This window comes from Talaromyces rugulosus, chromosome IV (assembly GCF_013368755.1).
Source record: "Talaromyces rugulosus chromosome IV, complete sequence".
In the NCBI taxonomy this organism is placed as follows: Eukaryota; Fungi; Ascomycota; class Eurotiomycetes; order Eurotiales; family Trichocomaceae; genus Talaromyces; species Talaromyces rugulosus.
The window spans coordinates 528,954-543,644 of record NC_049564.1 but is presented as its reverse complement, the minus strand read 5'-3'; the positions used below and the strand labels follow the sequence as shown (position 1 = coordinate 543,644).

Sequence of the window (14,691 nt, the reverse complement as noted above, 5' to 3'; positions counted from 1 at the left end):
TTAGCGTTGCCAAGGCCTGTTGTTTGATCTTATTCGTTACGTAGTGTATTTACATACTTCGTTGAATATGCCAACAGCAATCAATTGAACAATGCTAATACAACATAACGCTCAATCGTAAACCGAATATATGCAAGCATCACAAATCACAAATCATCAATATAGACATGACTTAATTCCGCGTAGGATAGCCCGCCGGCAACCAGGACGTCACGCGTGCGGCGTCAATCTGCAGCCTGAACGGGTCCGCCAGCTCGACCAGTGCCTTCCACAACTGCGCATCCCAACTGTCCGCATAGTCACACTTGTTCCCTTCACCACCAGCGCCAGACACACAGCCCAGGAACGGCCGCACCTCGGGCTCACAGACAGTGCCCTCGTCAGGTAGCTCGCCCGAGTGGAAATACTGCCGGATGCGCTTCGCCGTGCAGATGGACGGGCTCGAGTGCGAGCAGTGGCCCTCGGAGTCCTGGTGCAGCACCACACTGCCCGGAAACAGCGTCGATACGCGGCGCGCGTTGCGCAGCGGCGTCACCGTGTCGTGCGTGTTGCCAATGATCAGCAAGCCATGCGACGTGTTCGCCCATTCCTGCGTCTCAAACGTCAGCTCGGGCTTCCACGCGGGCCTCGCCGTGAAGCCTTCGCATGCTAGCTTGTTGCGTGCCCAACTGGGTCCGATCCATCGGCTCTGGCCCAGCAGCTCGTCGAGATATGCACGGAACTCGGGCCGCGTCAGGTTCAGGGATCCACCAATGTCCATGCAGGAGATTGACTGGAAGGCCCCGACGCCAGAGACGTAGGGGATGTCGAGGATGGGTGATTCGCTGCCTTCTTGCTGGCAGCCGAGCGGGGTGAGCAGTGCTTGTTTGCCCGTGACCATGGTGGCCAGGTCTCGCGAGGACGAGTTGCGGCTTTCTAGGGCAAGCAGCAGGGTGAAGAAGTTCTCGGCCATGGTGAAGGGGAAGTATAGCCCGGACAGGAGCCGGAGATGCACATCGTTGTACGTGACCATTTCAGGGCCGGTTGTGTCGTCCAGCGGCACCACGGCAATGGGGTTTTCCTTGAGATGGAACAGGATCGAGGTAAAGCGCGCCTCGACATCGGCGGGCGATGAGCCCGTGTAAAAGGGACACTTGGTCGGCCCGGCCTCGAAGCAGTAGGCGCAGAACTGGGATACGATCTTGTCTGAGTCTTGCAGCTGTGTGAGCCACCGGCCGGCATAGTGGTCTGCTGGGTCGACTACTCCGTCGAGGATCAGTCGCCCGACGCGGTCTGGGTGCATCGCAGCGAACGTGGCTCCGAGGATGGTTCCGTAGCTCATGCCCCAATACTGTATCTTTTCTTGCCCGGGTCGGTACTGCACCCGGTTCATGATCTCGTCTTCGTCTTCTGTGCTCGTCCGGGGACCGGCGCTCAATATTCTCCTCGCCTCTTGTTCACGCCATTCACCTTCCTTTTCGATGAGTTGGGCCATGTCTTGCACGGTCTGCGCGGTGTTCAGGTACGGGACAATTTGCAGACCGTCTTCATCTTTGCCATACTCGCAACTCGCCCCAAGCGCCGCTGCTCGGCCCCATTCCATGCCGATGATGCTCTCGCTGTGCCAGAGCAGCCCGTAGTCTGGCGACAGCAGCTGCCAGACCTGCTGATGGAAGGCATCCGGGAAACATCGCAGATGGGGAGTGGTATTGTTGACACCGCGCGGGTCAATCGACAGGATATCAAAGTATTTCCCCTGTGCTGCAGCGCTTGAATTGCTAGTGGGCAGCACCGGGCTGTCGACGAGCGCCTGCAGGCTCTCGCCATCCGAAAGCACCTGATAAACGCCCGACTCGCCAGGCCCACCCGGATTGACGATGATTGCGCCGCCGTACCGGGGATCCGTCACGGGCACTTTGGCCGGTAGTTTGATCACGGCCACTGCAGCCCGCGAGTCGTCGTCTTTGGTCGAGTTCCAGTTCAACGGGACTGAGAGTCGCGCGCAGAGAAACGACGACGAGAAGCAGGGCTTGTATTCGAGGGATGTGCTCGGCACGATGTCTCTCCATTGGAAAAGGTCGTTTCCATCATTTGCGTCTTCTTCGCCGGGAATGTTGTTTTCGTTGTCGTTGTTGTTGTTGTTGCTCGAAGGGTATATGCGTGAGCCAAATGTCCATACCAGCACACACACAACCAGCACGCCGAATTTCGCAGGCCAGTTGGTTTTCCGCTTACTTGCGTGAGACCATTTTGATATTGTCAACAGCGGGCTGTCAAAGGACTGGGCTTTCATGGTGTTTCCCCGTCACTTTTTTTCGTTTTCTATTTTCCAAAAGGAAATAAAAATAAAAAAGTTTGGAGTCGCATGGTGGCTTATCTTCTACGAGTGGGGTGACTGCTAGCCTGTCGAGTAGATACTAGAAACAAAGATGGTTCATGCAACATTACTACTAGTAGTAGTAGTCAGCTGAGCTGGTTGGTAGATAGATGGTACACCCATCCTGAAAGGCTGATCGACATGCGTTACTGGGAGGGGAATCTCCACCCCCAGCCAGCCAGCCCATTGTCAGCTGGATGCCAATAATTGTCCATATTACAATCACATTCGTTGGTAATAATATTAGATCGTGTGTACTCCGTATTTCAAGGATTTCATTCTTATCTGTAAGATCTGTGGATCGGCTAATTTCGCAAGAATAATTAAACAAATCCGAGTCCGTCTCGTGTTCAAATGTTAGTCCCAGTCCAATCTTCCTATCGGAGGCTATCAGGATTGAATTCATGTGGAGAAACAAAACCGCGCGGGCCGAATCAGGTACGCAAGGAAAAACAATTCCAATTCGGATTTCCCGATGCTCCGAGGACGTAATAATAATTAATAAATATTAATTATTGCCCACGTTATTCTGTAATCAGCTAGAACTAAGACTTTGTTCAGTATTAATATTCATATTCTTCGATTGGCGGTGAGGTTTCTACTTGACCCGTGACCAATCGGACGTAAGGGGAAGTGGGGGGTGTTGGCATGCGATGATTGGTTGAGATTAAATAGAGTCATCCAGTACGTACATACATATATCATTATTTCCATGCATCAATTCGTCTCAGTTTCTCGTAATAGTTAAAATAGTAATAAAAGTAATAATAATAGGTCAGGGTCTCAGTAGGAATCTCAATCTACTCCAGGCCGCATCGTGATAATGATAATGCAATGCATCGCTCAACAACCCAAAAAAAATAAGAAAAAAATAAGACTAAGTATAACTCCGCATCGCATCCATGTATCCAGTCCCTCCCTTGAGGTCTTGCTCAAACGTCTCGGCGACCTCGAGAACACGCTTGATGTGGGACATGGATAGAGCCGATTTCTCATTCACAGCTAGGGCTTGCGCCGTGCGCACCGAGTTTTTGATCTATGCATTAGTTAGCAGCGTTTCAAATAAATAGAAATGTAAATACGTGCCTGGCGTCCGTTCAGGTTGTGACGAGCCAGAGCGTCGAGATCCTTGTCGGTAAACTCGGCCGTCTCCACGCCTTCAATAGATTTGACCTTTTCCAGGAACATCTTCCACACGCTTCGTTTCGCCTTGGTCGTCAGGTCGCCATACCGTAGGGCAATGTGGATTCGCGATTGGAAGGCGTCGTCGAATGTCTCCACGCGGTTGGTCGTTAGGAAGAGAATGCCCTGGAAATACTCTAGCAAACGCAGGAAGATGCTGACAAGCGCATTGCGGTGGATGTCTTGGATTGTGCGTTTCTCAAGGAATACATCCGCTTCGTCAAGTAACAAGACCGCGCCCCACGAGTGTGCAATATCCAGGATCTTGTTGAGTTCACCCTCGAGGCTGCGCGAATCTGTACCCAATTCACCAGCACTGACCATGTATAGAGGTCGTTTGAGGAGCTCGGCGATCCCTTCGGCTGTCAAAGTCTTGCCGGTACCTGGAGGGCCATGCAGCACTGCAACCAAGCCTTTTCCTTTGCCTTGAATAACATCATCAATGTTCTCGGCGGCATGGAAACTGTGCGATTCGACTAGAGCCTTGACAATTGATTTCTGGTTGTCTGGCAACACAAGAGAGTCAAACGCGCCTTCGTTCCATTCAATGTCCTTGACACCCGAGACACTGAACTCAAGCCAGAGCTTTTCGCTGAAAGCAAACCCCAATACAACGGGGCTTGCAATGAGAAGCTCTTCTTCTGTGAAATCCGGGCCCGAATCTTCTTTCTTGCCTTCATTGTCAATCTTGTCCAGGTCTTCTTTCGGGGGTACCTCCTCGCCATTTTCGTCATACTCTACCTCCACCAGTTGCGCTTCCCCCTTCTTATCTCGAATCAACTTGTACCTAGGGCGAGAAGGCCCCGAGTCGTTGTCGTCCGCGTCCCCGTGGCCCTCATCCGAGGATGATGCACAGCAGCAGCAGTCATCACTATCCCCTTCAGAGTCAGAGTCGAGCAGGTCTGGATCTTTGGCCTTGACTGTGCTAATGGGATAGTTGGGGTTGATCCGGCGGTGTAGGGCAGGATCAATCATGACTCGTCCGTTGATGTTGACCTTGATGACAGAGCGCTTTTTCTTGAAGAAAGCCATCCCTTTGTGGAAGCGGTAGTTCATGCCATGCAGAGAAACAAACTTTTTGCCCCGTTCAACGAGTTTGGCTTTGAGATTGTCGGCTTCTCGGTGATATTTCAACGGATAGCAGGCAAGGTTGGTAATTTTGCGGACCCCCTTGAAAGATTCTACATCGGCGGCCATGTTGCCCATACCGAATGTCTTGCCATCGTATTCGAGGTACTTTCCCTCAATGACATACCAGGTTCCCTTCATGAATGATGACTCTTTAGTAGCGTATTCAATCTTGAAAGCCCGAGGCTCATCCGCATGGCCGTAGGTAGGCGTGTATGCGATAGTATTAGGCTTGAACAGAGCCCAGAGAAGGTCAAACGTGATCATATTCGACTCCAGCAATGGGTACAGGGTCTTCTTGGTCTCCGCGTAGTCATTGTCCAAGTACTTGATGAGAACCTTGAGATGCGCAGCTTTGCTGGCAGCCAACTTGCGAGGCTTCTTCTTCTTCTCCGTTTTGGCGAGCTTCTTCAGCTCCTTCATGTGGGTTCGAGCTTCCTCCAAGTACAAAAAGAGCATATTTGGATCCACAACGGGGGTGTCGGCCACCAGGCTAACGGATTTGACACCATCCATGACGGTGGAAAGAGCCTCTTTTAAAAAGTTGCTTTTGATGTCCACCACGGTTTCCATGTACTTGTTCTCCCAGTCAAATTTGCGGCGCACCGTAAAGACGTACTGGTTGAACTCGTCTGCATCGGGGTCGTCCATCGTCTCTCGGAGCTTGTAATTATGAATTGTGCTATCCCAGACTACCCAAGGTTTGTTAATCAACAGATATAGCATTCGATAGAATCAAGACTTACGTTCATCCACACGTTTAAAGGCAACCTTGGAGGCCCTCTTGCCTTTTGCCTTTTTGCCTGATGCCTTCTCCTTCATCTTGAGCCGACGGCGCGATGCTGCCTGCTTCAAACGCAAACCAGATACCCGCTTTCGAATTTCAATCCGGTCCGATTCAGATGTACTATCATCTTCCTCCGAGTCAGATTGCAACTTCCTAGCCATCTTCTTCGCTTTGCGTCTTCTCAACCGCTTCAGGGCCTTTTGGTCGGCAATGGCATCTTCATCACTAGTACTGTCGGAGTCAGAGTCAGAAGACTCCTCGTCCCGATGACTGCGCCTCTTTCTCCTGGCCTTCTTAGCGTTTTTTGCTTTTCTGCGCCTCCGTTTCTGCTTCTCGGACTCGCTGTCGCTTTCACTAAGTTCTGAGGTCTCATCAGGAGAATCGGATTCCTCCGAGCTAGATGAAGTTGAGGAATCAGAGTCAGACGCAGTGTCTGAACTGGACGATGACTCATCCTTGGATGGCTTCTTCTTGTTCTTCTTGTTCTTCTTTCCCTGATCTTGCTTCTTGGCTAGTTTGCGTTTGTGTTTCTTGCACGCTGCCTTTTTCTTGTCACCTTTTGTCGTTGCCGTTGTCGGCGAGCCTTTGACTGTGTCAACTTTTGCTACTGCTTCTTCAGCAGGAGGGGTGACGTCGTCTTTTGTAGCAGGCGTTGTCGTGACCGAATTATCAGCGACGGTCGATGAAGCCGTCGAAGCAACGGGGTCAGCAGTTGAGGTTTGCCGCTCTGTCGTCTCGTGGTCTGACATGTTGGGCGGGTCAACGATGATGTCGTCCACAAACTGGGGTGGAGAATTTTCGGAAGTCGGAATCAATACTGGGGGTTGTGGGTTGGTGGAAATTCTCTCTTCGTGCTGCATTGAATCTAGGAGATAGAAGTGTGGATCTCGTGAGTTGGAACAAATGTGAGAGAAAAAGTCAGGTTCTCATGAAGGGTTTATGATCCAGAGGACCGGAAAGACTCATCAACTCCGTACCGCCGATCCCCAAACGAGCGGCGCTAGTTAGTTGATGAGGCGACGACAAAGAAAGAGGCTAGAGCTAGTCGATCGTTTGCAAGGCGGTGAGTGAAGCAGCACTGTGAGCACGCGCGGTGGAATGATATTTGCAATAGTTGATGGACCAGAAACATCAGTCACATCTGAGAGAAGACAACCGGCGGCGGTGGTGGTTGATTTATGGGAACAGCCCTGGCCAGGCAGCCGAACCCACCTGAGTCAGACAAATCTCAGCATGTGTAGGCAGAATAGGGATGATCTGTCTGCCTTGCGAACAGCGTCATCACGATTGGACGAGACGCCAGGAGTCGCTGAGCTGGCTGTGGCTTCGTGTTTGACTCACTAGTAACTAATCGTAAGCGCGTTGCTCAACTTCCATGCGGAGTAGATAGCGCTAGGCTGTATTTGTCACTAGCGGCCCACTTTATCAAACGATCCACTATTTAGTAATTTACCGTATTGAAATTACGAGTGAACGAAATCAAACATACAGCCTGTTGCAAATCTCCGAATTTTAAAGAAGTAAATAAACACAAGAGAACTCACAATGAAAGTCAAGGAGTGGTTGGTACATAAACACTGAAAAGTGAAAATAAAAATGGTATATTATTGCTATAATTTTAGGACCATTCCCAAATTGGTAATTGACGTGCTCATTAGGGCTTGCTTCGTGGAATGTGGATGCCTGCGCAAGTCGAACTAAATTTGCGCAAGTATAAGTGCAATGTTGGCTGCACATGTACATTTCTTGAACCAAAATAAGTCTTCTGTATATTTTCTCACCATGGCTACAAGCAACGAGCAGCTCATCCAGTCTCTGTGCGACCTCGAAATCCCAAAGTCTATCCGGATTTCCCCGGACCGCAAGAAGGTGCTCTACTCCTCCGAACTCACATGGGGCCATCGAAAGGGGAAATTCGCGGTATCTACCCTTTGGTTGGCCTCAACCGACGTCCCTGATTCTTCAGTTCAGCTCACTCCGGGACTGTTTCGCGACTACGCCCCCGCCTGGAGCCCCGACGGAACGGCGGTGGCATTCATCTCAGATCGGGCTGGTGCAGGCACCAAGTGGGCTCTATATTTGCTGCCATTGCAGCAGGGTGGAGAAGCCTATCCTATAACGCCGGTGGGGAATGCGAGTCCCATCACGGCCTTTGCATTTTCCCCGTGCGGCTCGCATATTGCCTTTCTCTCCGCAGACGAGGATCCTCAGTCCACAGAACTACGGGCCTGGGGGGAATCTTGGCGATTTACTCAGTTGAGAGTTGTTGATGTACGTACAAAGCGAGTGCGGACCGTCAAGCTCGACAGACATGTCACTGGTCTATGTTGGAGTCCAGATGGAACTCGCATAGGGTTTTCGAGTTGCCTCACACCCGACATTGAAGAGCCTCACCTTACCGGAACGGCCATCTCTGTCATTGATACTGACCTTGTCTCTATAGAAGAGCTGTGTCACTTCCCTAGGGTGGTCATTGACCTTACATGGGCCGTCGACGGACATCTCTACTTCTGTGCAGGTGTTCCCGCGAGCAAGACGTTTGCCGGCCATGGCGTTTACCGAACCGATTCTGGCAGTCGGGACCACCGATATGAGTGGTCAGCATTTGGACTTGAGGACGACTCCATCGGCCTCGCTCGTGACAGTAAAGGGACCCTTGTTGTGCATGTGCAACATAGGCTTGATTCTCGTGTATGTCTCCTCGACGGCACAGTTCTATACAGTAAACCGGAGGAACTTGAAGCGTTCGCCGTTGAATCCGACGCGGATGGTAATTTTGTCCTCGCCGTGGCAACTTCAAACATCAACCAACCTGCCGAAGTCTATACGACTAACTCGTCTAATGAGGAGACCATGACGAAGATATCAAACCACGGAAATCGTTTCGCTGACCGTCGTTTTGGCACGTGTAGTTTCTTGACGCAGATATCATCGGATGGCGAGGTTGAGCTAGACGCCCTCTACTTAACCCCAAAGTCTTATGCGTCTAGTGATACTCCCTGTCGTCCGTTGCCAACCGCCGTGCTCATCCACGGCGGACCCAACACCCGTCTGACAAATGCATTTAACACATATTATTATATGCTAGCTCCGTATCTGTTGTCCCTAGGTTTCGGAATATTGCTGCCGAATTATCGTGGAAGTAGCGGCCGCGGAGAGCGCTTCGGGTCTTATTCTATCGGAGGACTCGGCGTATACGATTATGCGGATGTGATCACACTTACACAGTGTGCGATAGACAGGGGCTATGCAGATAAAGAAAGATTGTTGGTAGGCGGCTGGAGCCAGGGGGGCTTCTTAACCAATCTTTGCAGTGTGCGTAATGGCTCGCACGATGGAGATTGGCGGTTCCGGGCTGCTATAGCCGGTTCTAGCATCTGCGACATTGATTCCATGGCCCTGACCTCTGATCTTGGCTGCGTCTTTGAGCCCGAACTCTCCCGCGATGGTGTTGCGTGGAATATGGACTTTGATGACACACGAAACCGCTCCGCGAGCGCCCTGTGGGCATTCAAAGAAGCCTCGAGGCGGGCAGACGCTGAAGGTGCCCCCGTGGTGCCCCCGATGCTGATATTACACGGGGAGGCAGACGCTCGATGCCCTGTAACTCAAGCATGGGCTTTGCGGCGCGCTTTGCGGAGCTATGACATCCCATTTGAATTGGTTATTTATCCCCGTCAGGGCCATTTTTATGAAGACCAGAAATATTGGGTTGATATGGTGCTGAGAACTGGACGATGGTGTGAGAAGTATATTGGCGATGGGCGTTGATAGTAATATAACGATGAGTGAAGTGAAAAAGGCTTTGACAATAATATTATACGTAGATATCGGACTATAATCCACCTGCTTGGTGCCCCTCAATGCCAGCCATGACGGCACCTTTGACTGTGGCTGAAGATGAATTCATAAGACGCGTGACTTGGGACTGTAAATGAGAAGGGATGTGCTGTTTAATCTCGTTGAAAAGATATTCGGATGTCCCAAATCCACCGATAAAAAGAATCCTCTATAAAACATTTTAGTTTAGCATAACAAACAGCATTTTTGTATGAATGTATGAACTACCTGAAGCTGCCGGCCCCCTCCCTGGATGGAAGAAATCTGATTGAGTACTAATTCTGAGATGCGGTTGACGACTGGCGTAAAGCACTGCAGAATCTCCTCATTTGTAAAGGTCATGTAACCGTCTTTAATATCAGCCTCAGGGAAATCGGCTTCGACCCCAACGTCAATGTGCCATTTCTGGCCATTGTTACGGAACTCGACCTTGATCCGGTTCTCAAAGTCTATCGTGCACTTGGCGAAGATCCGTCCTGGCCTTAGCCCTATCTTCTTAATCTTGGCGCGCAGTATTTTGGTAAAGTTGCGATTGAGGTCTGTCGAACCGCATAAGTCACCGGACGAAGGCGTGCACTCAGTCAATTTGAATGGCTTCTCCTTGACCTCATAAGCGGTCAAGTCGACAAATCCACCACCACAGTCAACAATAAGGCTAGTGTTTCTGGTCTCCAATTCCCAGAATCCAGTCTTCACGTAAAACATGGCAGCTGCCCTGGGCCCGGTGATAAGCGTCAACTGATTCTTGTTGTTTCCGGTATGTAAAAGCCCTGCCTGGGTCGCAGCAACACGAATAGCTGCCTTGGCAGCATCATTCCAGATAGCAGGCACAACCAAGTAATAGTGGATGCTGTCTTGCTCCCGATCAAAAGCATCACACAAGGTCTTCTGCAACTGTGCATGCACAGATACTCGCATCTTCAGCAAGTAATCAGCGATAACATCAATATCTGATTTGCCAGGCGGTAGGGGATGAGCGGTCTCAGGTGCAGTTAAATGCAGCTTGAACCAGTCGACTTTCTGCACACCCGGTTTAGGGTAGCCAAGAGGTCCCAGAGCATCAGCAGGTTCTAAACCCCATCCCGCCACGTTCTGATAGGAATCGTAGTACAGTGTAGTGGGAATATCTTGCTTGGTATGTGTACCAGCACCAGGCCATTCAGTGACAATGCCTTCGTGGACTTCATCGCTAGACAACAAGGTAAAAGCCGCCTTGGAGGAGGTCGTGCCGAAATCAATACCAATAATTAACCGAGCCCGGTTTTTGTTTTTAGTATCAGTCTCAATCAGGGTAGGGTGTAGACCGGAAGGAACACCGTTCTGGGCGCTTTTGATATCCATAATGCTCTTGGACGTCACAGTAGATGAATGAATGAAGTTTCCGTACGAAATCGCGGGGAAGCTCACTAGGGGGTCCACAGTTTTATATGCTTATATTCTTATTATTAATAGATTCTAAATTTCAAAACCTTCATACACTTTCATACACTTTCATACGAAGCTTTAATATCTTCATGTGTATTTTTTTATCAACTAAAAATTCTAACTATTAGTCAAACTGTCTAGTTAAGGAATTACATACCACTGAATACATTATATTTCTATTAATCTCGTAATTGTCGAGCCTCGTCATTTCTACAGGGTCATGTAATTACCTTGTAGCATCAATGCTTCCTTATGCCATAGATTTATTTCGTACTCCCAAACAGTTTCGCCAGTCCCTCAGCGCTGACATTCCCCCCGCTCAAAATCAGTCCCAAGTCCCAACCCTTCTCGCCGGCCTCCTCCTCCACTAGCCGCCTAAATTCCTCATTATACAGAGCCACTGCCAGCGGCACAGCCGCAGCAGGCTCGACTACCACCTTAAGCCTCTCCAGGATCAACCTTGTCGCCTCGAGAATCTGCTCTTCAGACACTGCAAACATGCCATCAACGAGCTTTCGCTCATAGATGATGCTCCAGGGGATCTCGCCGACAACGCCCATCAGCCCATCTGCGATGGTGCTGGTATTGACGCTCGTGATCCTCTCGCCCGTGAGGAACCCGCGTCGACAATCATCAGCGCCCTCGAACTCGGGTTCAGCACCAAAGACGCGAACAGAGGTTCCATCACAACTGAGCGCAGTACCTGCTAATAGCCCTCCACCACTACAGGGCGCGATGATGGCATCGAGATTGTCGGCTTGCTCTTGGAGCTCCAGGACTGCAGTTGCTTGTCCAAGAATGATATCCGGATGATTGAAAGGTAGCACAAGACGAGCACCCTTTTCGGCTACTATCTTGGCGGCTGTAGTCTCGCTCGAATTTTGAGCAAAGTATGACTTTGGCTCCATAGCCCCTCGTAGCTGCGATCTTGTTCGGTCGCGTAATGTCAGGCATGACGATGTACGCCGGGATGCCACTCTCCTTGGCAGCGAGAGCGAGTGCTTGGGCATGATTACCTTCAATGACCGGCTTAGCGTTGCGATCTGAAGGAGATATACGTCTTCTCACCTGCACTGAACCCGACGACACCTTTTTCCATGCCGCCACTCTCGCTGAAGCTTGGATCTTGCTTTAGCCTCTCGATAGCGTAGAATGCACCACGGGCTTTAAAAGCTCCTATGCGCTGCAAGTTTTCACACTTGAACCATAGTCGGATGACCGGCTTTGCAGGCTGGCGATCTCCATTTTCCTGGGCCCGGGGGTTTGATGCAATCTCGTTTAATGCCCTGCTGGTGAGCACCGGAGTGCGGTGTATAAAAGGTTTGATTAGCTCATGGGCCTTGAGGGTGGACTCTCTGGTCAATGGAAGGCATGTCGAAAGTTCTGCCATGATTGACTTTTAGAGTAGGTGTCGTGCCAACAATAGGACACAGTTGCGGGTGTCGTAAATGTTGTAGGCTTCAAGTCGGCTATATGCACACCAGGGCTTGAGACGGCAGTATGATGTATCAAGGTTTGCCGAATATAAGCGCCTCAAACCGACCGGCTGATAGGCTTATAGAAGGTTGCCAGACTTACAGTTGAGCAGGTCAGATAGTATTTAAAATTTAGTAGTTAAATATCTAAGATAATGTTTTTATTTTGACAGTGAGTGTAATGAAAAAAATCATACAAAACAGGCTAATGTAAATAGAAATAATAAACTAATGTTTTCAATTTCAATCTGTATTAGCTTTACAGTACTAAGTGTCAGTAATGGCCCTGTCAGCTATAATTAACCGGCCCCGCCAGCATTTAAAAGTGAAGCTAGGCTAGCAGATAGTCACCGACTTTTGGTAGAGTCTCGACCACGACCTTGCATGGACTCTGCAGACCTTGGTCAAAATGATGCGAGCCAGTGGGGTTCTGTCAGCAAATTGCATTGCTTCGAAGCTGTCCGCCTCATTGTGTGACACCAGAAGAGTTAGTGTGATTGGCCTTTGTTCATTGATCGGTGGATATTCTGCAATAAGTCACATATATTTTAATATTGATTTTTGAAGGATTTAACTGGCTACATTAAATATACTGTAACAAACTGGTTCGTATTGATACAAATACGCCAAGTATTGTTTCGCAGAGCCCAGTGAAACTTGACATGTCAACTGCATGCAGTATAGGCCATGGTATCTCAGGCGGGCATCAAAATTAAATATATGACCAGGAAGGAGTATTAGATAACTTTTGTAATCATCTTGCCCTTATTCCCTCCCTTGAAAATCTCCAGCCAAGTATGCGGAACCTCTTCGAGCCTCGATTCAAAGACCGTCTCAGTCTCAGCACCCAACACAATCTTGCCTTCTTTCCAAGCCTGTAGCAAGATTTCAGACACCTCTGCTGACTTGTGTATATAATCTGCTACGTTAAACCCTAGTATCTTTAGGCGCATTGTCACAACGTCCTGCAGTTACAATAAATCAATTTGCTGTCGTTTCTTGTGTGTCTATGGCTACTTACCACATAATTTGCAAGTCCGAGTTGACTGTCATCGTTACTGTAATTGGCAATTGCTCCACTAAGATCCAGCTGTTAACTGTGAAATAGAAAAGTAGAATAGACATTTGAATACATACCAAGCGGCCACACGGCCCTGAGCCTTGAGGCGTTTGAGCATCATGTCGAGAATCCGGCCACCAACATTATCTAATGACCAAAAATTAGAGAGTAGCATAGCAAATATATATAAATCAAATTTACCCACCAAAGTATACATCAACACAGTCTTTAGTCGCTTCTTGAAGATCTGCTTCAAACGAGGAACTGCGATAGTTTAGGCATACATCTGCGCCGAGCTTTTCCACAAAGCGGCATTTCTCGTCTGTTCCAGCTATACCAATAACCTAAACACACATTAAAAAAATGATCAGAATAGGTGTCAGAATAGATTTGGCCATTGTACTTACATATTTGCATCCAATGATTCTTTTTGCGATCTGGACTGCCATTATCCCGACTGCACCGGCTGCACCGCTGATCACAATCGAGTCATTTGCTGTTGCGTTGACAATGTCATACAAGCCATAATAAGCAGTCAATCCGGACAGACCGAGAGAGCCCATGCGCTGTGTGATACTAAGTCCTTTTTCTGTCGGACTCTCGAGAGTGAAAAAACAATCCTTCTCGTCTATAATAGCCAGATCACTCCAGCTGACCCTGCCGTAGACGAGAATCCCAGGCGACAATCTCGCACATTGTGACTCGACAACCTCCGCAATTGCAAAAGCAGCAATTGGATCCCCTACTTCGATGGGAGGTGCGTATGCTCTTTCCGGGTGGCAGTCTGCTGTTGACATTGACATCCAAACTTGCTGGGCTGGGTCGTTGGAGAGGTAAACGGGTTTCACGAGGACTTGGTTCTCGCCAAGTTGGGGTAAAGTTGCGGTGACAAGTGCAAAGGTCCCATTGTGTCCCCTGTCAAGGATAGGAAGACCTTGAGGTTTGTTTTGTAGGATCCATTGACGGGATTTTTGTACTTCCATGTTGGAGAAAACACGGAGATCGATACTATGAAAAAAAAATTAAAGTCAGGGAATGAGAAACAAGCTATTTAAGTATTTACTCTTTTTCAATTTTCAGCCGATGTTTCATCCGTTTCCAGGATTCTAGGACTATAGAACGACCAAAAGAACATGATGAGAACAAGAATGACTTAATCGGGTTAGACATACACGAGCTCGTATGAACCTAACCTAAGGCGGATGCCATGTCGAGATGACTATTTTCCACTAATAAATAATTTTGATGTGTGGTAGGATATTGCATTTCTTTACCATCGGGCCGTCAAGGGACTAATTCGCGTTCAGTCAGGTCCTTTGAATGTTGAATATAGTCTACAATCCATGCTCAAACATCAATTGATATATGATAGTCACTTCATTCATAGCATCAGAAAGAACCTGCTTTCGTATTGTACAGTATAACTACTCAACAGCCT

The 14,691-nt window shown here is 49.0% G+C and overlaps 5 protein-coding genes across 5 annotated transcripts; 1 reads left to right on the top strand and 4 right to left on the bottom strand.

The window, feature by feature from the left end:
• Nucleotides 1-172: 172 nt before the first annotated feature.
• TRUGW13939_06966 (uncharacterized protein) lies at nt 173-2,272 on the bottom strand (the record flags this gene model as incomplete). Its single annotated transcript, XM_035490108.1, has 1 exon — nt 173-2,272. The coding sequence occupies one exon, from the start codon at nt 2,270-2,272 to the stop codon at nt 173-175; it is 2,100 nt and encodes a 699-aa protein (XP_035346001.1).
• Nucleotides 2,273-3,233: 961 nt separating this feature from the next.
• On the bottom strand, nt 3,234-6,313 carry TRUGW13939_06965 (uncharacterized protein; the record flags this gene model as incomplete). Its single annotated transcript, XM_035490107.1, has 3 exons — nt 3,234-3,364; nt 3,439-5,358; nt 5,413-6,313. 3 exons carry the CDS (start codon nt 6,311-6,313, stop codon nt 3,234-3,236), a joined length of 2,952 nt encoding a protein of 983 aa, XP_035346000.1.
• Nucleotides 6,314-7,235: 922 nt separating this feature from the next.
• TRUGW13939_06964 (uncharacterized protein) lies at nt 7,236-9,224 on the top strand (the record flags this gene model as incomplete). Its single annotated transcript, XM_035490106.1, has 1 exon — nt 7,236-9,224. The coding sequence occupies one exon, from the start codon at nt 7,236-7,238 to the stop codon at nt 9,222-9,224; it is 1,989 nt and encodes a 662-aa protein (XP_035345999.1).
• Nucleotides 9,225-9,288: 64 nt separating this feature from the next.
• On the bottom strand, nt 9,289-12,108 carry TRUGW13939_06963 (uncharacterized protein; the record flags this gene model as incomplete). The annotated part of the gene is made up of 4 exons (XM_035490105.1): nt 9,289-9,462; nt 9,522-10,699; nt 10,993-11,645; nt 11,777-12,108. 4 exons carry the CDS (start codon nt 12,106-12,108, stop codon nt 9,289-9,291), a joined length of 2,337 nt encoding a protein of 778 aa, XP_035345998.1.
• An 822-nt stretch (nt 12,109-12,930) lies between these two features.
• TRUGW13939_06962 (uncharacterized protein) lies at nt 12,931-14,236 on the bottom strand (the record flags this gene model as incomplete). The annotated part of the gene is made up of 5 exons (XM_035490104.1): nt 12,931-13,158; nt 13,215-13,272; nt 13,331-13,400; nt 13,459-13,597; nt 13,661-14,236. The coding sequence occupies 5 exons, from the start codon at nt 14,234-14,236 to the stop codon at nt 12,931-12,933; spliced, it is 1,071 nt and encodes a 356-aa protein (XP_035345997.1).
• Between the last annotated feature and the right edge of the window lie 455 nt (nt 14,237-14,691).